General features: G+C 42.0%; 1 protein-coding gene across 1 annotated transcript in view; it reads left to right on the plus strand.

The window, feature by feature from the left end:
* Positions 1 to 23874, plus strand: part of LOC135539750 (metabotropic glutamate receptor 2-like) — a 62216-nt gene that overhangs the window by 25631 nt on the left and 12711 nt on the right. The window contains exon 3 of the mRNA XM_064965843.1: positions 23446 to 23715. Within this exon, the coding sequence (XP_064821915.1) occupies positions 23446 to 23715 (270 nt within the window). The remainder of the gene's footprint in view (positions 1 to 23445; positions 23716 to 23874) is intronic.

Raw genomic sequence — 23874 nt, forward strand, 5'->3', positions numbered from 1 at the left:
ACCTCCACTTGCCTCTAGTTCCAGTTCTGTACATTTTGTTTGGCTTTGGTCGGGCTGGAATAATTATCCACTTGGGAGGCTTGCAGTAGCTTCCCACATTAGCTGTTTGAAGCTCTGCTCCTCTACGGCGTTTGTTCACAGAGACCTCTGTCACTTTGTCAGTGCAATAACTTCCGTACGCCACACGGAGATCTTTTGACCTTTCTTGAAACCTATGAAAAGAAGCCCCTACGTCCTATACATAGCTACTTAATTAACACCTGTTCTCCACTCCCAGGGCTAACTGTAATTACCCATGATGCACTAGGCGTAAAGGAGAGGAGGCCTGTGTGAATAATTTAATAATTCAGAGACAGAACATTACACTGGGAGTGATGTTGTTAGGTAAGGATCATGTCAACGATGGACCTGATAGAGAAGTGTACAGTGTGCGTGTGTGTCTGTGTATTTGTGTCTGTGTATTGCTGATGATGAAGTGATCCCACAGACAAAATATGTCATCATGGAGTGTTACAGCCTGTCAGCTACAGAATCCGTTAGCACCATCTTATTCAAGACATGTAAGGGTGTGAATAAGATCAGAATATGATCACACATCATATGAACTGTGACTTTACTATGCCTTTGTTAAGTGCCAATCCTCTGTGAAATATATTTGGCATCTAAAATTGTACCCTTTTCCCAATGTAGTGCACTACCTTTGACCAGGGGCCATAGGAGACACAGACATAGTTCACATCGATGCGTCAATTCTGGAAAGATTTATCAAGTGCAGTATTCCCTTTTGCCATACTTCCTAGCAAGTGAGTTAAAGTCATCAAAATGATGAAGGAACAGAACACACATCTTATAGCAACTCGGTGTTATAACAAATCCCTTGATAGATGGCTCTCTGTCAGATGTGAGGCACAGTAGCTTGTGGATGCTTGATGATTAAGCTTCTGCTCATTAAGTCATGAAGTTAAATTGCATTGTACAGTTTATGCCTGACGAAGACTGAGGATGTTGAGTCAATCAATAGTTGATCAAGGGGATTGTAGCTAGGACAATTGAACTATATGGTCTATAGAGGTGGGATCTAACAGAGAGAGTTCTGTTCCCTTCTTAAAGAATCTGGAAAAGGATCATTTATAATGTAATCCCTCCATAAATAATACAAACAGAGTAAAATTACTGTTCCTTTGTATCATTCAGTAAGCATGTTTCCAGTGGATCTGCATTCTTTTTTCCGATTCTGCATTCTGTCGATTGAACTTTTAAGGTCTAATTAATGCTTTTGTTCAGAGCTTGCATGAAATACATTTCTGGGGAAGGTCTATACAGATTTTCTATATTAATTTGACCAGTTTCTCACAGCACAAAAAGTATTTCGCAGCAACAGGAAATATGAATATTTATATGGGTTATAATTAATGTACATTCTTGTACATTTTTTTAAAGATAAATCAACTCTGGCATTTTAAAGTGGAAATTACAATCTTTAGAAGGCTTTTTAAACCTCAAATACACTACAATTTGCATGTCCTGCCACACAGTGATCAAATTAAAACAGTACAACTGTAGCTCTCTGTCCGGTAGAGAAACACCAGACAACACAGCAGGGATTGTATTATACACTTCGGTTGAGTCAGTTGAGACCGCAGCAAACACAAGGCCTCCCTACTGAGAGAGTAGAGCTTTATGGATCTGCGTGGCCATCTGTGGCCCCTTTTGTGGTCAATGACAGTCAGTGACAGGAAAGCTGAAAGCCACTGGATACTTCACTGTGATTGGGAAAAGGAGCCAGGCAGGGATACTTTACAGGACTGTCGCACACAAAGGTTTGGAAAATGTTTATTTGTCACATGCTTCGTAAATAACAAGTGTAGACTAACAGCAAAATGCTTACTTACGGGCCTTACCCAACAATGCAGAGAGATAGAAAATAGAGAAATAATAGAAAAGTAATAATATGTCAAAGTAATAATAAATACACAATGAGTAACAATAACTTGGCTATATACATGGGGTGCCAGTACTGAGTTGAAGTGCAGGGGTACGAATAATTGAGGTAGATACATATAGATGGGAATAGAGTGACTAGTCAACAGGACAATACAATAAATAAAGTAGCAGCAGCGGTTGTGTGAGTTAAAAAAGTTAACGCAAAAACGGTCAATGCAGATAGTTAAATAGTTAACCGAATAGCTACCCGGACTAAGTATTTAGCAATCTTATGGCTTGGGGGTAGAAGCCTTTTAGGGTCCTGTTGGTTCCAATTAGAATACATGATAACTGTACTGTCATAATGCCATAGGGGTTCAAGGTTCTATTGGCAGTGACCTATAGTTTCAGGTCCCCTTCATTGACTCACTCCTTTGTGAGTAGTGAGGACTGAGGAGCCTGTGGTGAGGTTTGTTGGAAGGAGGGAGGCTGCTTACGCACTCAGTCCCACTGTGTCTCAGAGGCAGAATTGTGTGTGTGTGTGTGTTTTTTTATGCTGACGTACTCTGTCCCACTGTGCTTCAGACTCTAAAGCAGAGTTTACTGTATTAGAGGACGGGCACCACCAGGGCCGGTGGAATGACGCCACTGAAGAGCTATGGCCTCCAGAGATACAATATAACACTCATCTATTCAATTCTGTGACGCTGTCTGCATCCTTCAGAGGAGCTGCTTTGCTTTTCCCATCTGTGGGGTGCAACAGGGCCACAGAGAAACTGAGAATCTTGGCAACGGACCTCTCCACCTGACTGTGGTGGGGGAAAGACGCAACGACACTGCCCCAGTCTAGATGCCCGTCACTGGGGCCAAGGGCTGCCTGTGAGGGGGTTGTGTGATGTGCTGGCCATCTGGTGGTGCATGTATGCATGGGCGTCAGGACCAGTCATTCACAGCCTCCGCACGGTGCCATTTGGGACACATCCATAGGCTATAACAGGAAACTCAGACGGAGAGCACATGGGATGGCTTCCTCCCCGTTTAGATGAGCTGTTTTTTCTCTCATTGATGTGAAAACGCTTTATCGCCATCTGGGATGAGGCTGGGGGCAAAGCATCACTGATGACTAAATTACACTTAGTTCAGGTGACAGATGATAGGTAGCTGACAAGTTTAATTGCATACTGGAAATTATGCCCTTTTGGCTTTAGAAATTGTGCTGTTGCTTAACAACCACCACAAGTAGAAATTGAATCCGTGTGGAATTTACTTATGCATGGTGCAAATGATAAGGATATACCCTATACATTGCATAGTGTATCAAAAATGATTATCTTTATATTAGCTATGCTGCTACTGTTTACCCACCACAACTAGACACAGAATTGTACGCGCGATGCTTATTGTGGTCAGACTTGTATTTCTACATGTTCAGCACATTCCTTCTACTTGACAGAGATGCCTACTAAGATGGTCTGTTTGTTTACCAGTCCGAGCATTCTGTGGTCGTGCTTTGTATTCAGACAGAAGGCTTTGTGTGAACTCCTCACAAAACAGCACCTCACTCCATGTGAATATTCTAGAAAGTCTCTCTATTTTTCACCTTAAATAAACCTCAGATATGGTGTGCTGTAGATCAAAATAGGAAAATGTTGCATGTGAACATTCAATGTCTTAGAGCAGGTGTTAGATATCAATTCATAAATTCAGCAAATTAGAAAAAGAGACTCGGCACACCCAATCATATTACTAAAATCTATTTTAGAACTCTCATAACTTGAGGCAATATGAGTTGTTTGAGGAAGCAGGTCCACTGTGATTTGGGGTGTTATCTCAGGGTGGATAATAGTAATTATGAGGTAGATGTTGGAGTGTAGGGGCTCGAATCACTCCGTAGTGCTAAAGTTCCGCGTCGTAGCCTGATTGACATTCAAATACAATGTTCCTGCATTTGCAGAGAATGCATTCACGGTAAACGCTGCATATGTCAGCTAAATCTGAAATTATCTTTCAATTTCAATCGCACTACAGCGCTGATCTTCAGCTCTATACGGATTGAATCGAGCCCTAGGTTTAGAGTGTGCTATAGTATTGTATAAGTGTTGATTATGTGTCAGAGTGGCTAGGAAGGTGGATGAATCTCTCACTGTGTGTGTTTGTGTTTCAAACTGAGCTGAGCATCACACAGAGATTGCAATGCAGGGTAAAAAATACTTCTCCTTTGTTGTTTTTCATGTGCGGTATCATTGCCATCTCCCTCTCTCCCTTCTTCCCTCCCTCCCTCCCTCCCTCCTCACCTCCCCCCACCTTCTCCTACCTGAACCCGTGATTTTAAAACAGTACATTTTTGCAAACTGCGGTGAGGCACGCTAATTAGTGCGGCAGAATGTCGTTTAGAAGTGAGGGAAACAGTGGAGGTTAAAAGAAGTGGGATTCAAGAAGCCCATGCGTACCACACAGAGACAGGCGTTGTTAATGCCAGACAATCTACGTGTATCCACGTGCGCTCACACAAACTCGCACGCACGCATACACACACACACACACACACCCACAAACCTTTTATTCCTACCATTTCCCAGAGAACTGTTATTTTCTTTCTTTCCTTCTCTCACACAAGGTGACATTAAATAAATGTAAAAAAAAATGTTCAGAACCTCTGGGTGTTCCACACTGAATTTTGAATGTAATTATATGCATAAATATGGATGACAAGCTTATATCCTCTGATATCAACTATGATGAAATAAAAAATACCTGTAGTCATTTCAGACTTTTTTACAAATGCGATGCGAGAGACTGGGGAGAAAATAGCATTACACAGAGGCTCTGCAAACACATGATGCAGAACAATGTGTTTGTGTGTGCATGTGTGCGTGTGTGTTGGGGTGTTTTTGTGGTCACTCACTCTGAGCCTTGCATTGTTGTTGGTGTGGAGGAAGGTTTAAGAGGTCATTAACATGTGGTTGATTTGGCTGTGGGTGACTTCCTGGTAAAGAGCACTGTCAGCCGATCCAAAAACATCTCACAGGTTGCGTCTGATTGTGTGTGTGTGTGTGTGTGTGTGTGTGTGTGTGTGTGTGTGTGTGTGTGTGTGTGTGTGTGTGTGTGTGTGTGTGTGTGTGTGTGTGTGTGTGTGTGTGTGTGTGTGTGTGTGTGTGCCAGTGTTAATTTTGCCACTCTTTTTACATTTAGTCTAGTCTTAGTTATTTTAACTAATAGGTCACTAAGTTTTTGTCACATTTTTAAATAATGATTTAGTCTAGTTATTGTCAAAATGACAAAAACAGTTGGTCATTTTAGTCAACTTAATGCCCTTTTAGTTCAGTCTCATTTTAGTCACATTTTTATTGCCTCATTAATCTATCGTAAACATAAATCACTGACTTCCATGTGCACAAACATACATAGCCTTGTCTTACCAGCCTGTCTTACCAGCCTTGTTTCGGCATAACATACTATCGCGTGAACAGGGGCGTGAACAGCCAAATTGGTAGAAGAACACATTACTCTGCAGCAGATAAAAATCACACCCCTTGACAGGGCTCCAGACCAACATTTTCCCCTAGTGACACTGGTGCCACTAACCTTTTCAGTTGGTGGCACCAGCTCATGATTTGGTTGCAGCAATTTTTTTCTGCGGCGCCACACAATAAACATTTTTTTTAATCACCTTATAAAGTCATCCACAGTGCCTGACACTGTGTAATAGACTACTGAGATGGTAAGCTATTCAATAAATAAGCTGTTTCATCTGTCCAAGCAGGAATGCATGATTCAACATATTTTGATGTACAACCTAATCCTGTGATTGAATTGTAGGTTGACAATAGGGTATTATAAGGGTTATATTTTAATGTCAAAATAGGACTCCAGAATTTTCTGAAATATGTTGTTGAATTTAGATTAATTTTCCTACATATTTATGTGCACTAATATCATAGGCACATTTATTTGGGGGCTAATTCACCACCATGAGGCAGTGAAAACTCAAAACACAGTTGCTAGATTGCTAACACTAAATATAATACCCACTGCTAGTAATCATGTATTAATCTAACAGTAAATGTTATTTGCTAAAATACTTTGCTGTTGGAGCCTGCTACCCTATGCACTTGCAATGGCTGATGCGCAATTGCCCATTTCGTACGTTTCATATCATAATTAACAGTCGACTTTGGGTAAAAACGCAAAAAGAACAGCTTTAAACTGTATAACTGATCAATGCACCATCATACCAGGTAATTTAATGCATAAGAAAAAGGATGAATACGATATTTGGAAGAAGTGACAGTGACAGAAGTGACAATGACAGAAGTGTCATTGCTTATGGATCTCTACAGCTTCGGTCCAAAAACAAATCCTTTAAATGATGTCAACACATACTGGAGGAGTTACTGGCTAGCTAAAGTGGCTATATTCGCTAACAAACTAGCTAACAAACTAAATGTTGGTCACGGTGCGCATGACCAGAATGATATATCGAAGAACCACAAAAGGCACACCCCATTTCTGTTCGAAAATTTAGAAAGGGGCGGAAAGGGACCGTTTTTCATGCCCATAGTCAACATTTCAAGCAATTTCAAATATCTCAGTTGTTGAATAGTTTCTATTGAGCTCAATATTAAGATGACAAATAAAAACTATACCCACAGAAAGCTGAGACCAACAGTAGTTGCTTCCAAAGCTATGTATTTCCCATAATTGGATATAGAAACGTTATACAATTAGAAGGCTTTTTTCTCTCTCCCAGAGCACACATCAAGTGGCTCATTCAACACAGCAGCAGGCCCCAGCAAGACAGGCCTCAGCGAAACAGGCCCAGGGTCTGGGAAGACACTTTCATGACAGAAATAATGAGGATAATGCACTCACTTTGAGTGAGGTGGCCATACAATGAAGGTTGCCCGCACTGATGTGACCAATTAAAAATGTAACTCGCAGAGCCAAGTCAAAGGATCGCAAAATGTGACTAAATGGTTGCCGTCTGGAGCCCTGCCGCTTGACATACTGTAGGTATATTGTAATCAACGTTCTGTCATAAGTAGTGGTCTGATAGGTTGCAGCAAGCTAACTAGCCAGCATTATCAATCTGTTATTACCTGAGGTTGGTGTATTTTTCCGTCAACTTGTGAGTGAAAATGCAGTAATAAACAAAACTTCTCAGTGGAAACGTTGCATTCGGTCTTGTTTGAAGCAAGACAATGAGTAAAGTGGCTCCAAACATTGGCCCTTTTTCTACCGGGAGCTTATACTACCTGAAGAGTAGCCATGGGGTGTACCTTTGTTGCATCAATGATTTGTTGCCACCAAATTGGAGAGCAGATGCCGGTTAGAGAGGTGACTAGTGAATGAGAAACAAGATTCTCTGGTCTGATGAAACCAAGATGCAACTCTTTGGCCTGAATGCCAAGTTTCACATCTGGAGGAGACCTGGCATCATCCCTACAGTGGAGCATGGTGGTGGCAGCATCATATTGTATGGATGTTTTTCAGCGGCAGAGACTGGGAGACTAGTCAGGATCGAGGCAAAGATGAAGGGAGCAAAGTACAGAGAGATTCATGATGAAAACCTGCTGCAGAGCGCTCAGGACCTCAGACTGAGGCGAAGGTTCACCTTCCAACAGGATAACGACCTTAAGCACACAGCCAAGACAACTCAGGAGTGGCTTCGGGACATACTCTGAATGTCCTTGAGTGGCCCATTCAGAGCCTGGACTTGAACGTGATCGGACATCTCTGAAGAGACCTGAATATAGCTGTGCAGCATCGCTCCCCATCAAACCTGACAGAGCTTGAGAGGATCTGCAGAGAAGAATGGGAGAAACTCCCTAAATACAGGTGTGCCAAGCTTGTAGCGTCATACCCAAGATGACTCGATGCTGTAATCGCTGCCAAAGTTGCTCCAACAAAGTACTGCGTAAAGGGTCTGAATCCTTATGTAAATTAACAAACATTTCTAAAAACCTGTATTTTGCTTTGTCATACAATCTTGTGTGTAGATTGATGAGGCAAAACCCCCCGATTTAATCAATTTTAGAATAAAGCTGTGGAGAAAGTCAAGGGGTCTGAATACTTTCTGAAGGCACTGTATAATAGGGTGGTTTTGAACATGAAGAACCAGGCAAAGCTGAGCACCATGGCCTTTGACAATGGGTACACAGCCCATATTGGCCATAGAGATTGTCATAGAGAGATTCAGATAAAGAAAAAAAGTAACAATCTACAAGGTTCACATCATTTCCTTATCAATCGAATGATTGTCATATCTGACATTGACTGACAGTACACAAAAGGAGACAACTCACAAATGTGGAAATTCTGAAGATTTTTTTTAACAATGAGTCTGAGTATGAAAGACAGGAATCAGATTCTGACAGTGACAGTGAGGAGCTGCCCCCAACCTTATAGTCATTGAGAACCCTGAATCTGAAAATCCCTTGTCCACCGACGAAGTACCAGGTCCCTTTTGAAGATGCTGGTGGTGATGGAGGCAGACTGACAGTGGATGAAGTACAGGAGTTCTGTTGTAGCTGGAAGGCCACTAGTTACTTCACCCCTCCTGGCCCTGCTGTTTGCTTTGACGAGTCCCAGTCTGGAGTGCAACGCCCCTTGCCATTTCCAACTGAGGCAGAGTGCTTCAAGTTGTTTCTGACAGAAGAACTGATGGGAAACATGGTAGAGGAGACCAATCGCTATGCCTTTGAGCTACAGGAGAAGAGAGAGCCAGGAGTGAGGGGGAAACTCGCTAAATGGGTGACAACCACAATTATTGAAATGCATACCTTCCTGGTGACAGTCCTTCTCATGGGGATAGTAAATAAGAACTCCCTAAGAGAATACTGGAGCACAGATCCTATGTTTGCAACTCCCTTCTTTGCCACCCTCTATTCCCAGATCGCTTCCTAGTTTTGCTGCAATGCCTGCATTTCGTCAACAATGCTACTGCCATCCTAAGTGACACATTATACAAAATAAGAAATGTTCTTATCTGCCTGACATCAGCATTTGGTCGGGTCTTTGTGCCATACAAGGACCTATGCATTTATGAGTCCCTGATGTTATGGAAAGGTAGGCTGGCGTTCCGTGAATATATTCCCTCCAAAAGGCACAGGTTTGGAGTCAAGTTCTTTGTCATGTGCGACGTGAAGACAGGATTTGAACTGTTAAGGAGTGTACGTTAGCATACAAAAGCTGTCCTCATTCTTCAGCTCCGAAGATGTCCAGCTCCAGTTATGATATTGGCAAATAATGTTTGTGGTTTCTGAAAGCACTGTATCAGTAAGATGGTACAAAGGGTTTGAACAATGCTTTTTCAGATTTGAGCTGGCCACACTTTTTTTCATTTACACAAACACAGTCCTTACAGCAGTTAATGTTCAGATATTCACAGAGCAGTCATATTTAATCCTCGGTCTGAAATTACTAGATAATTAATCACACGGTGAGCTCACCATTGATCATAACTAGGTAAAACACTTTATAAAATCGAAAGTAATCCGACGATTAGTTTCTGAATTTTTTCCTCATAATAAGAGAAGACGAGATGAGTTTGGTCTGTTTATAGTATGCATGTAGAAGGGGTGTAACATTCACCGTAATATCCCACCATTAATTTCCGGAATAAAGAGGAATTATTCATTAGAATACAATATAAGGATATAGCAATAAAACAATACTACAAAGAAGTAACATAATAAACACTGCTATAAAAATAGTTTATTGCATTGACAAAATCACAGATTTGAGTTATAACAGTAAGAGACTAACTTTGAGCTCCACAAGGGGGCAAGGCAGGGCAGAACAGAGCTATGCTGAATAGACCAAATTAACAAACCATGGTCATATTTTTATTTTATTTAACTAGGCAAGTAATTTAAGAACAAATTATTATTTACAATGATGGCCTACACTGGCCAAACTCGGACAACGCTGGGCCAATTGTGCGCTGCACTATGGGACTCCCAATCACAGCCAGTAGTGATACAGCCTGGATTTGAAACAGGGTGTCTGTAGTGACGCCTCTAGCACTGAGATGCAGTGCCATAGACCACTGCGCCACTTGGGAGTCATAAGGCCAGGGTAGCTTCAAAATACAACACAAGCTAATAGTTCTCTGACACAACTAGCATTGTTTTACAGAGCTAATAGAATAATGTAACTACGTAAGCACGATTGACTATAACACCATAAAGGTTATAAAATGAGTAACGTTACCTCACGTGTCCATAGTTATAAAGAATATACACAAATATATTATGCTCCATACATACAGTACGCTACAATAGAAATGTGGAATGGAAAATGGAAAATGTGAACACGTGTGCAGATCCTGTTCTGATGGGAGATGAGCAAATGTTTGCAGACGTGAACTGCACAAACAATTGGGAAGTGCTTGGGGAATTTTGTCCGTGTCAGAAATGTCCCAAAAATGTAATTGTCCGCAAAAGTAAAAATGACTGTTTTTATGTGAATGAATGAGGAGGCGCAACACACCTAAATTCAAACTGTTTTTAGAAAATAAAAACTTGTTAGAAAATACTTTGAAATTGAAGTTGAAATGGCCTATAAATATAAACAGGCTGCGTGCTTAAGTTTGAGGGCAGCGTGGAAAAAAATGTACTGTTACGTATCAATCACATTCTGGAATAGAGAGAACATTCTAACACCGCGTGCATAAAAAAAACTCACGCTGGGGTGACGCATGAAAGGGTTAATGTAGAGACAAACGATTGTGCATATTTTTTGTCATAAAGCTAATTTATGAAAATCGCTATATAGTAGGTGAGCTGACCAGCTAACATTAGCCAGCTAGCTAGCTGGTGTAATGGCATGAGTATGACATTGACATTCATGTTGTTTAATGTTTTAGAACCTCCTGAGAAAACCAGCAAACTAGGCTGTCATCTGGGAAACAGTGGATGTAAAGAATATAGCTAGCTAAAGCATTTACTGCAAATTGAATGTACAATTGTGTAAGCTTGCCTTGCAATGCAGCTGAAGTAACATAGCTGGCTAACTATTTACTTGCTTATTGTGTAGTGGAGGATAAAAATAACTGTATGCCTATGGATGTGGAGCTAGCTACAGTATGTAGCCGATCTGTGTATGGACCCTAAAACATTAGGTTCTGAACTAATATTCACACCAATCTATAAACCTCAGCTATCATAGTTGTTGTATCGACTTCAAGTCTGAATGGAATTAAGGAAGCCTATGGATTGAGTATAATACAATAACTTTATTGTGCCAAGGATGCAAGTCCTATATATATGTACTGTAGTTATTACCACCAATGAGATCCCCACATTGTAGCCTGTATATTTAATATATTCACGATCATGTACTCCACTCCAACTCCATTCCATTCTTTGAATGATTCTGTGTCTGCATGTATCTATTACAATTGTACACATCAACAGTGTTTACAACTCCTGATTACAATGCTACCCAAATATTCTCTCAGTTCATCACATTTACAGTGTCTCTAGTGGTGTCTCCTAACCAGACTTGGGCCCCCAGTTGGCCCTGAGGTTATCTTAAAAGCAGGTGAGTTGGCGATGACGGGACTGGCTTCCTCTCTCACATAAAAATATACCTGCAGATGTGAGACAGATGGATAGAGAGAGAGCATGATTAAGCCTTGTTTTTTTATTCTAACACAGTCAGTCATCATAATAATCAGGAGGTGAAATGCAAAACTGACCTTGGATCATTATCTCTGGGACTACTACATCTCTATCTGTATTTCAATGTAAAGCATCTCTTTAATAATACTTCCTGTTGACCCGACCAAGTGACCTCTCACCTATGATCATGCTGTGCCATCTGTGTCAGCCAGTTCAGATGCGGGAGGGGTTCACCAACACAGCTGATATAACCTAGAGGATTTAGGGAGAAGGGGGAGAGGGATGAAGTGAAGGAGAGAGACTGTTATTGTGTGTGTGTGTGGTCTCACATGGTGTCCACACTAAGTGGCTACAGAGTACTTTATGCTGAAAAACAGACACATTAGGACAGACAATAGAAGATAATGTCATTATTAGACATTAATACCACTTGAAGCTTGATGATGACATGATCATTTGAATCAGCTGTGTAGTGCTAAGGCAAAAGCAAAAATGTGCACAGGTGTTTGGAGCATTCCTATATGCCACAGCTGGTGAGGTGTCAGGTTCGCCGCTGTACTTAAATGGTGATTATTCCAACTCTCTGTGAAATGCTGCAGATCTGCCCACAGACGAGGTAGGAACACATATCCCACACAGAAGAGGTGGATAGAATTCGACAGGTCAAGGTATCCTTCTTCCTCCAAACTGTGCATGTGAGACAGGTTCCATGTACAACAAGACAGGCAGAGAGGAAGAGAAAAAAGAACACAGAACAGTTTAATTGCCTCTGGTTATGGACACTTTAGCCAGCAATAAAGCTTCCACGGCCTGTTCCTCGGACAGTGAACATCTGGCAATATCTACATTTTCGACCCCTTGATCAGCTCGCACTCTGACAGTAAAGGTAATAGCTTATTTTTTATAGATATGATTACAATAACTGAGATATGACCGTTCAATCTAAAGCAGCAGATGTCATTTTCAGGATACGTTAATACAGCACAGAAAGTTTAAAAACATCTTAAGGATCGGTGTTCCGCTAGGTGCACAATTCAAAGAGAAAATCAAAGAAATAATCATAAATATTAGTGATTTTAAAAATGTAGGCACATATAAGTGTCTTATATTGTCTGAAAGCATAAATTCTTGTTAATCTAACTGCACTGTCCGATTTACAGTAGCTATTACAGCAAAAACATGCCATGCGATTGTTTGAGGATGGCGCCCCATATCAAAATATTTTTCCGGTGGCACAGGTTTCATATGTTCACATATAACGATTAAATATTCACTTACTTTTTGAAAATCTTCCTCTGATTTGTCATCCGGGGGGTCCCAGCTATAACGTAGTGTCGTTTTGTTAGATAAGATCCTTCTTTATATCCCAAAAAGTCTGTTTAGTTGGCGCCATCGATTTGAGTTAATCCACTCGTTCAATTTGCAGTGAAAGGAATCCGAAAATCTACCCCTAAATTTTGTTTCAACAAGTCAAAATACATTTCTATTTACTCCACAGATACCCTAAAATGTAATCAAACTGTAATATTTATTTCAGAAAGAAGTATGTTCAATAGGAAACCGATCAGGTGCGTAATGTCTTCATGGCGCGCAAACACGAGACAAGACTTTCTTTCTACTAAAACTGATATTTCTTATTTGTTTTTGAAGTTACAAGTCTGAAACCTTGAACATAGAACATAGACTTGAACATATAATGAGCCAAAATCTGAATCTAAATTTGGAAGAGTTGGGTCGATCAATTCAGGGGAAAAACATATATGAAAGAGAACATTCTCATCTACTGGAAAAAACATTTTGGGAGGTTAAAATCATATATGTATTATCTTGATGTACTTACTGTACTTCATTTACTCTGAACATAAATGGTGTAGGCTGAATTGAACATAAGGTAAGGGTTAAAATGGTTGCAAAGACAGGGAAAAAGCAAGTGTTTTTTTATTTTACTAGGCAAGCCAGTTAAGAACAAATTCTTATTTACAATGACGGCCTACCCCGGCCAAAACCTAACCCGGATGACGCTGGGCCAATTGTGCGATGCCCTATGGGACTCCCAATCACAGGCCAGTTTTGATACAGCCTGGAATTGAACCTGGGTTTGTAGTGATGCCCCTGGTGCTGAGATGCAGTGCCTTGGACTGCTGCGCCACTCGGGAGCCCACTGATTAGTATAATGAATGTTGGCTACAATATCTAACGTATTGATTGAGTTTGTCATTTGAACACCAAGATCAATTTATTCTAATTAACTTCAAGTATGTGTTTTATTTTGTACTTTCTTTTTTTAACTAGGCAAGTAAGTTTAGAACAAATTATTTTTTACAATGACAGCCTAGAAACAGTGGGTTAACTGCCTTGTTCAGGGGCAGAATGACAGATTTTTTGACCTTGTCAGCTCAGGGATTCAATCTAGCAACCTTTCAGTTACTGGCCCAATGCTCTAACCACTAGGCTACCTGCCACCCCAGGTAGCCATCATGATATGTAAAAGTTTAGTTCTTTCAGTGGATTCATATTTCAGTCGACCCTCTGTTCCTGCTCTATATTCAGCTAGAAGGAGGACGTGGAATGGACTTACGCTGTTGTCCAGAGGGATCATTGCATTGCGCCTGTCTAAATAGATCATATTTACTCGATTTCCTCTCTAGGGACAAAGTGTGCCTGCTGCTCCCCCAGGCCTGTGGTCTACAGGGTGTTTTAAATGGAACTGTCAGAGTCGGTTAAGATCAGGGTTAATTTCAGTTAACTCCATTGAGTTAGAAAGATAGCCCATCCCCTATCTTTGCCATGATCACATCTGTGACAGCATAGGCATTCCCATTGAGGTTTTTCTGGTAAGTGCGTCCTCTCTATCAAACTCTATGGTCAGTTTATAGAGGCACGCTCTAGGGAGACGCACTCCACAGTATGTTAGCGTTACACTCACCATACTAACTACTGGTCTATTTGGTCTCTCCAGCTTGTACAATGTCCGTCCACTTTGATGCCCTGACGTTTATTTATGCAACAGTGTCCTTGAAATGAAATACCCAGATATGTCTTGGACAAAATCGCTCAATCAGCTGTAAGCTCCCAGATGCCGTCCATGGGACTGAAGGAATGTTGTCTACAGTTTAGGCAATAAGCAGTACATTTATTTTGAATCTATTGTAAGTCAAATCTTATTTTTCTATTTCAGACACAAATGTCGAGACTTCTGTAGGATCATGCTCTTTAGCATCTCATACTGTACATCTGATTGAAGACAGCACAATGTCCAATCATATCATACCACATAAACCACAATTGGGGCCACATATGTGCTCTGAAAAACATACAACTGCAACACAGCATACAAATACTTGTATTTTATGTTCCACAGAACATTGTTTGTGTAAGGATGTGCATGACGTATCAAATACTGGATTAATTTCCCTATTTAAAGATTAATATCTGGCTACTTAAATTCTCATGAGCTGGAAACTGGGAAGCGAATGAAGGCTGGTGAAAGAATGGGAATCTAAATGTGGATTAGTGTGAAGAGGAACTGTTAAATGAGCTACAAGGGAATGGTAGGGCTATTGAACCCTCTAGGCATCGTGAGGTGCCTGGGAGACAGTGCTCATTAGTTACAGTAGTGTTAGAGCACACATTGGCACAAACTCAGAAAGGCGGACAAGGAAAGCTGGAGAGATGGAGAACAACATAAAATAAAATGTGACATACAAGTGTTTAGCAGATGTTATTGCAGGTGTAGCGAAATGCTTGTGTTTCTAGCTCTAACAGTGCAGTAATATCTAACAATTTCACAACAATACACACATCTAAAGTAAAGGAATGGAAATTAAGAATGTATAAATTTTCGGGCGAGCAATGTCAGAGCGGCATAGACTAAGATACAGTAAAATAGGATAGAATACAGTATGTACATATGAGATGAGTAATGTAAAATATGTAAACATTATTAAAGTGACTAGAGTTCCGCTATTGAAGTGGCCAGTGATTTCAAGTCTATGCAAATAGGGCAGCAGCCTCTAATTTGCTAGTGATGGCTATTTAACAGTCTGATGGCCTTGAGATAGAAGCTGTTTTTCAGTCTATCGCTCCCAGCTTTGATGTACCTGTACTGACCTCGCCTTCTGGATGAAAGCGGGGTGAACAGGCAGTGCCTTGGGTGGTTGTTGTCCTTGTTGATCTTTTTGACCTTCCTGTGACATCGGGTGCTGTAGATGTCCTGGTGGACAGGTAGTTTGCCCCCGGTGATGCATTGGGTAGACTGCATCACCCTCTGGAGAGCCCTGCTGTTGCAGGTGGTGCAGTTGCTACACCAGGCAGTGATACAGCCCAACAGGATGCTCTCAATTGTGCATCTGTAAAAGTTTGTGAGGGTTTTAGGTGCCAAGTCTGTGTGGGTGGAACATTTTAGTTTGTCAGTGATGTGTACGCTGAGGAACTTGAAGTTTTCTACTTTCTCCACTGCGGTCCCGTCATTGTCGATAGGGGGGGTGCTCCCTCTGCTGTTTTCTTAAGTCCACGATCAGCTCCTTTGTTTTGTTGAACGTTGGGTGACAAGTTATTTTCCTGGCAAAACACTTGCAGGGCTCTCACTTCCTCCTTGTAGGCTGTCTCATCATTGTTAGTAATCAAGCCTACTACTGTTGTGTCATCTGCAAACTTAATGATTGAGTTGGAGGCGTGCGTGGCCACACAGTCATGGGTGAACAGGAAGTACAGGAGGGGGCTGTGCATGCTGGGGCCCCAGTGTTGAGGATCAGTGAATTTGGAGGTGTTTTTCCTACCTTCACCACCTGGTGTTTAATGCTGAGCTATAGTCAATGAACAGCATTCTTACATAGGTATTCCTCTTGTCCAGATGGGATAAGGCAGTGTGCAGTGCGATGGCGATTGCATCGTCTGTGGATCTATTAAGACGGTAAGCAAATTGAAGTGGGTCTAGGGTGTCAGGTAAGATAGAGGTGATATGATCCTTGACTAGTCTCTCAAAGCACTTCATGATGAAAGAAGTGAGTGCTATGCTGCGATAGTCATTTAGTTCCATTAGCTTAGCTTTGCTTTCTTGGGTACAGGAAACAATGGTGGTCATCTTGAAGAATGTGGGGGCAGCAGACTGGGATAGGGAGAGATTGAATATGTAGATAAACACTCCAGCCATCTGGTCTGCACATGCTCTGAGGACAATGCAAGGGATGCCGTCTGGGCCGGCAGCCTTGCAGGGGTTAACACGCTTAAATGTCTTACTCACGTCAGCCACAGAGAAGGAGAGCCCACAGTCATTGGTAGCGGGCAGCATCGGTGGCACGGTGTTATCCTTAAAGAGGGCGAAGAAGGTGTTTAGTTTGTTCGGGAAGCAAGACATCAGTGTCCACGATGTGGCTGTTTTTCCCTTTGTAGTCTGTTAATGTCTGTAGACCCTGCCAGAGATGTCTTGTGTCTGGGATGTTGAATTGTGACTCCACTTTGTCCTTATACTGAAGTTTTGCCTGTTAGATTTCCTTACGTAGGGAATAATTACACTGTTTGTATTCGGCCATATTCCCAGTCATCTTGCCATGGTTAAATGCGATGGTTCACGGTTTCAGTTTTGCGCGAATGCTGCCATCTAATCACGGTTTCTGGTTAGCATAGGTATTAATAGTCACAGTGGGTACAAAATCTCCTATAGACTTCCTGATAAAATCAGTCACCGTATCAGTGTATTCGTCGATATTAACCTCGGAGGCTTCCCGGAACATATCCCAGTCCGTGTTATCAAAACAATCTTGAAGCGAGGATTCTGATTGGTCAGACCAGCGTTGAATAGTCCTTAGCATGGCTACTTCCTGTTTGAGTTTCTGCCTATAAGAAGGGAGGAGCAAAATGCAGTCATGATCAGATTTGCTGAAGGAAGGGTGGGGGAGGGCCTTATAGGAATCCCAGAAGTTGGAGTAACAGTGGTCTAGTGTTTTAGCAGTGTGAGTACCACAGGCAATGTGTTATTTGAACTTCGGCAGCGTTTTTCTCAAATTTACTTTGTTAAAAATCCCCAGCTACAATAAATGCGGCCTCAGGATATGTGGTTTCCAGTTTGCAGTGAAGTTCTTTGAGGGCCGTCGTAGTATTAACCTCAGTATTAACCTTGAGAGGGAATATACACGGCTGCGACTATAACTGAAGATAATTCTCTTGGGAGGTAATACGGTCAGCATTTGATTGTGAGTTATTCTAGGTCGGGTGAACAAAAGGACTTGAGAATGTTATCACAATCTCACCAGAGTAGTTAATCATGAAACATATACCCCCACCCTTCTTCTTCCTGGAGAGATATTTTTCCTATCTGCTCGATGAACTGAGAATCCAACTGGCTGTATGGACTCACAGTATATCCCGAGAGAGCCATGTTTCCGTGAAACAGAGTATGATACAATCCCGGATGTCTCTTTGGAAGGAAATCCTCGCCCTGAGATCGTCAACTTTATTATCCAGAGACTGAAAATTAGCGAGTAATATACTTGGAAGCTGTGGGTGGTGTGTGCGCCTCCTTAGTCGGACTAGAAGACCACTAACTCTCCTCCGCCGGCAGTGTTTTGGATTAGCGTCTGGAATCAGTTCAATTGCCCTGGGGGGTACGAACAAAAAAGGAAAGTCCTATTCCTGGTCGTAATGCTGGTAATGCTGGTGAGTTACTGCTTCTAGGATGTCCAATAGTTCTTCCCGGCTGTATGTAATAACACACAAAAAAATCTGGGCTAATAATGTAAGAAATAACACATAAAAAACAAAATACTGCAAAGTTTCCTAAGAGCTAGAAGCATGGCATCCCTCTCTGTCGACACCATTATTCTTGCTGAATGGAAGTGGATTTTTGCTACCATTCTCTTGTGGACAATGTGGCACTCAATAAAAAAGGGCAACATAGACGTACATTAACCACTAAACAAACACATGCTTCTTGTGACAATGATTACAATTTCAAATGCTCATTCAACATGATCTGCTTTCAGAGTGGTGCATCACACATAGTAATGTCCCTCGTTGATCTCAGCAGAATACACTTTCCCTAGCGCCCACACTGTAGATCAATAGATCTTGTTCAAGTTATTTGGGGCATAATGAGCTTATGGTGTCAGAATATTGACTGTAGATTCCAACACGCACACACACCCCAACATAGTCCTTCTCCGCCTCTCTACCCGCCTCCGTGGCCTCTTTAACGCGGCGACCCTCGCCGCCGACCTCGGACTGGGGACCCAAGCCATGGGTCCCGAATGGACGGGAGATTCCGGCAACGCCGGACAGGCGGGAGACTCCGGCAGCGCTGGGTAGGAGGAAGGCTCTGGCAGCGCTGGACAGGCGGGAGCACCTGTAGGGAGGAGACGGAGAGACAGCCTGGTGCGGGGGGCTGCCACCAGAGGGCTGTTGCGTGGAGGTGGCACCAGATAGACCGGACCGTGAAGGCGCACTGGAGCTCTCGAGCACCGAGCCTGCCCAACCTTACCTGGTTGAATGATCCCCGTAGCCAGGCCAGTGCGGCGAGGTGGAATAGCCCGCACTGGGCTATGCTGGCGAACCGGGGACACCATGCATAAGGCTGGTGCCATGTACCCCGGCCCGAGGAGACGCACTGGAGACCAGATTCGCACTGCCGGCTTCATGGTACCTGGCTCAATGCCCACTCCAGCCCGGACGATACGAGGCGCTGCAATGTACCACCTGCCCGGTCCCTCTCTCTCCACGGTAAGCACGGGGAGTTGGCGCAGGTCTCCTACCTGACTTCGCCACACACCCCATGTGCCTACCCCCAATACATTTTTGGGGCTGCCTCTCGGGCTTCCTTGCCAGCCGTGTTCCCACATACCGCTGGTTCCTCTCTCTGGCTGCCTCTGCTCTCCTAGCTGCCTCCACCTGTTCCAATGGAAGGCGATCCCTTCCCGCCAGGATCTCCTCCCATGTGTAGACTCCCTTGCTGTCCAGAACGTCCTCCAATGTCCAGGAGTCCTGAGATCGCCGCTGCCCAATACCACGCTGCTTGGTCCTTTTTTGGTGGTGGGTGTTTCTGTAACGGATCTCGTCCTCCTCTTCTGAGGAGGAGTAGCGAGAAGGATCGGAGGACCAAGGTGCAAGTAAGTATTTATTGTAATTTAATAAAGAATGAATACTGAAACAAAAACAATACATGACAAACGAACAGTCCTGAACGGTGCAACAAAACACAGAACAGAAAATAAACACCCACGAAACACAGGTGGAAAAAGGCTAACTTATGATTCTCGATCAGAGACAACTAATGACACCTTCCTCTGATTGAGACCCATACCAGGCCAAACTCAAAAACCAACATAGAAAAACGAACATAGACAACCCACACAACTCACGCCCTGACCATACTAAAACAAAGACCAAAATAAAATAACTAAGGTCAGAACGTGACAGAAGCTGTTTTAAAGAAGCTCCTCTGAGGAATACTGATACAGTAGAAATAGGCATTTTTGGACTGGGGCTGTAGAGATAAAGAGATCAACATTTTTGGACATCAGAAGATTTATTAGATATATATATATATATTCATGCTTCCCAAATTGCACCCTTTCCCCTATATAGTGCACTACTTCTGACTCGAGCCACCATATAGGGAATAGGGTGCCATTTAAGACACAACTATAGACACATTTGGACTGGGGCTGCACAGTTGATATCACTCCCTGATAAATTAGATCTGAAAACAGAGCACATGTTGTGCTGCAGTGGTTTTGTTAATATGTAACTTTTTGGGCGACTTGGTCACATTTACATAGAAATGAGAGTTATAGATAGATCTGTCCTTTGTTTTGAAAACAAGTCTAAGAAGCGAAATAGCTGTTCTATGTGATCTGTTTCTATGCTTCCCATTCTGATGTTTGATTATGTGTCTTTTACTTTCAGTTTTGTACACCAGCTTTAAACAGCTGACAATACAATATTTTTGGTTACGGAAAATATTTCACAGCGATTTAGATGCTACAATGATTCTCTACACAATTACTTTTTCACATAAATTGATTAGGCGAACTCTTAGAATATTAGCAACCAGGAAATGGAGGAGCGATTTGTGCATAGTGCACCTTTAATAAATACTACCGTTCAGAAGTTTGTGGTCACTTAGAAATGCCCTTGTTTTTGAAAGAAAATCTAATTTTATGTCCATTAACATAACATCAAATGTATCTGAAATACAGTGTGACATTGTTAATGTTGTAAATGACTATTATAGTTGGAAACGGCAGATTATTTTATGGAATATCTACATAGGCGTACAGAGGCCCATTATCAGCAACCATCACTCCTATTTTCCAATGGCACATTGTGTTAGCTTATCCAAGTTTATCATTTTAAAAGGCTAATTGATCATTAGCTGAAAACTGTTGTGCTGATTAAAGAAGCAAGAAAAGTGGCCTTCTTTAGACAAGTTTAATTTCTGGAGCATCAGCATTTGTTGGTTCGATTACAGGCTCAAAATGGCCAGAAACAAAGGCCTTTCTTCTGAAACTCGTCAGTCTATTCTTGTTCTGAGAAATTAAGGCTATTCCATGCAAGAAATTGCCATGAAACTGAAGATCTCGTACAACGCTGTGTACTACTCCATTCACAGAACAGAGCAAACTGGCTCTAACCAGAATAGAAAGAGGAGTGAGAGTGTCTAGTTTGAGAAACAGACACCTCACAAGTCTTCAACTGGCAGCTTCATTAAATAGTACCCACCCAACACCAGTCCCAACATCAACAATGAAGAGGCGTCTCCGGGATGCTGGTCTTCTAGGCAGAGTTGCAAAGAAAAAGCCATATCTCAGACTAGCCAATATGGGGAAAATAACACAGACACTGGACAGAGAAAGATTGGGAGAAAAAAAATCTAAGTTTGAGGTGTTCGGATCACAAAGAAGAACATTCGTGAGACACAGGAATTCTTTTAAAGATGCTGGAGGAGTGCTTGACGCCATCTGTCAAGCATGGTGGACGAAATGTGATGGTCGAGGGGTGCTTTGGTGCTGGTAAAGTGGGAGATTTGTACAGAGTAAAAGGGATCTTGAAGAAGGAAGGCTATCATTCAATTTTGCAACGCCATGCCATACCCTGTGGACGGCACTTAATTTGGAGCCAATTTTCTCCTACAACAGGACAATGCACAGCTCCAAACTATGCAAGAACTATTTAAGGAAGAAGCAGTCAGCTGTTATTCTGTCTATAATGGAGTGGTCAAACCTATTGAGCTGTTGTGGGAGTAGCTTGACCATATGGTACGTAAGAAGAGCCCATCATGCCAATCCAACTTGTGGGAGGTGCTTCAGGAAGCATGGGGTGAAATCACTTCAGATTACCTCAACAAATTGACAACTAGAATGCCAAATGTCTGCAAGGCTGTAATTTCTGCAAATGGAGAATTCTTTGACGAAAGAAAAGTTTGAAAGACACAAATATTTTTTGAATTAAACATCATTATTTATAACCTTGTCAACATCTTGACTATATTTCCTATTGATTTTGCATCTCATTTCATGGATGTTTTCATGGAAAACAAGGACCTGTCTAAGTGACCCCAAACTTTTGAACAGTAGTATACACTTGTATATATACAGTTGAAGTTGGAAGTTTACATACACCTTAGCAAAATACATTTAAACTCAGTTTTTCACATTTCCTGACATTTTATCAGAGTAAAAATTCCCTATCTTAGGTCAGTTAGGATCACCACTTTATTTTAAGAATGTGAAATGCCAGAATAATAGTAGAGAGAATGATTTATTTCAGCTTGTATTTCTTTCATCACATTCCCAGTGGTTCAGAAGTTTACATACACACAATTAGTATTTGGTAGCATTGCCTTTATATTTTTAAACCTGGGTCAAATGTTTTGGGTAGCCTTCCACAAGCTTCCCACAATAAGTTGGGGGAATTTTGGCCCATTCCTCCTGACAGAGGAAGGTTTGTAAGGCCTCATTTCTCACACACGCTTTTGCAGTTCTACCCACAAATTTTCTATGGTATTGAGGTCAGGGCTTTGTGATGGCCGCTCCAATACCTTGACTTTGTTGTCCTTAAGCCATTTTGCCGCAACTTTGGAAGTATGTTTGGGGTCATTGTCCATTTGGAAGACCCATTTGCGACCAAGCTTTAACTTCCTGACTGACTGACACAAATTACTCAAATTACTTCCTGACTGATTCAAATTACGTCAATTAGCCTATCAGAAGATTCTAAAGCCATGACATTTTCTGGAATTTTCCAAGCTGTTTAAAGGCAGAGTCAACTTAGTGTATGTAAACCTCTGACCCACTGGAATTGTGATACAGTGAATTATAAGTGAAATAATCTGTCTGTAAACAATTGTTGGAACAATTTGTTCTGTCATGCACAAAGTAAATGTCCTAACCGACTTGCCAAAACTATAGTTTGTTAACAAGAAATTTGTGGAGTGGTTTTAATGAGTTTTAATGACTCGAACCTAAGTGTATGTAAACTTCCGAATTCAACTGCATATATAAATGATGTGCCGGTTGAGATCACCTAACCCAAGGCGGGAACTGTGTATTGTCACGTCCAAGCATACACAAGCTGCAGCCATTGTCACTGTGAGAATAATTTACATGATAAATATGGTGATTATAGTTCATTTGAATTTTAGATGAGGATAAAGCTCTCTTAGGCCTTTTTCAACAGTAAGTGTAGGTGGTAAATGTCTGGAACTAGCTGATATAGTTTTGCCGTCCCTCCCCCTCTCTCTCTCTGTGTAGGTGGCCAACCTCTTCCAGTAGTGGAAATGGCAAGATCATTCAATTATTATTAGATTAGAATTTTAGATTAGATGGGAGATGATTGCAGTATGTTAAATGTCTGAGACTAGCTGGCATGGTTTATCACTCTCCCTCCCTACTTCCCACCCCAGGTGGCCAACCTCCTGCGCCTCTTCCAGATCCCTCAGATCAGCTATGCCTCCACCAGCGCCAAACTCAGTGACAAGTCTCGCTATGACTACTTCGCCCGCACCGTGCCGCCAGACTTCTACCAGGCCAAGGCCATTGCCGAGATCCTGCGTTACTTCAACTGGACCTACGTGTCCACCGTGGCATCCGAGGGCGATTACGGTGAGACAGGCATCGATGCCTTCCAGCAGGAGGCCCGCGCCCGCCAGATTTGCATCGCCACCTCGGCCAAGGTCAGCCAGTTGTTGTTGTTTGTTTGTTTGTTGTTGTTTCCACTTTCACAGTGAAAATAATTCATCATTACAAAGGTTTCATACTGTAGCAATATTTACCCAACACCTGCAGACCTTGTCAAGGGGTTCAGAAATCTTGACGTAATGGTTAAGGTGTTG

The sequence above is a fragment of the Oncorhynchus masou genome, chromosome 5 (assembly GCF_036934945.1).
Source record: "Oncorhynchus masou masou isolate Uvic2021 chromosome 5, UVic_Omas_1.1, whole genome shotgun sequence".
Classification (NCBI taxonomy): Eukaryota; Metazoa; Chordata; class Actinopteri; order Salmoniformes; family Salmonidae; genus Oncorhynchus; species Oncorhynchus masou.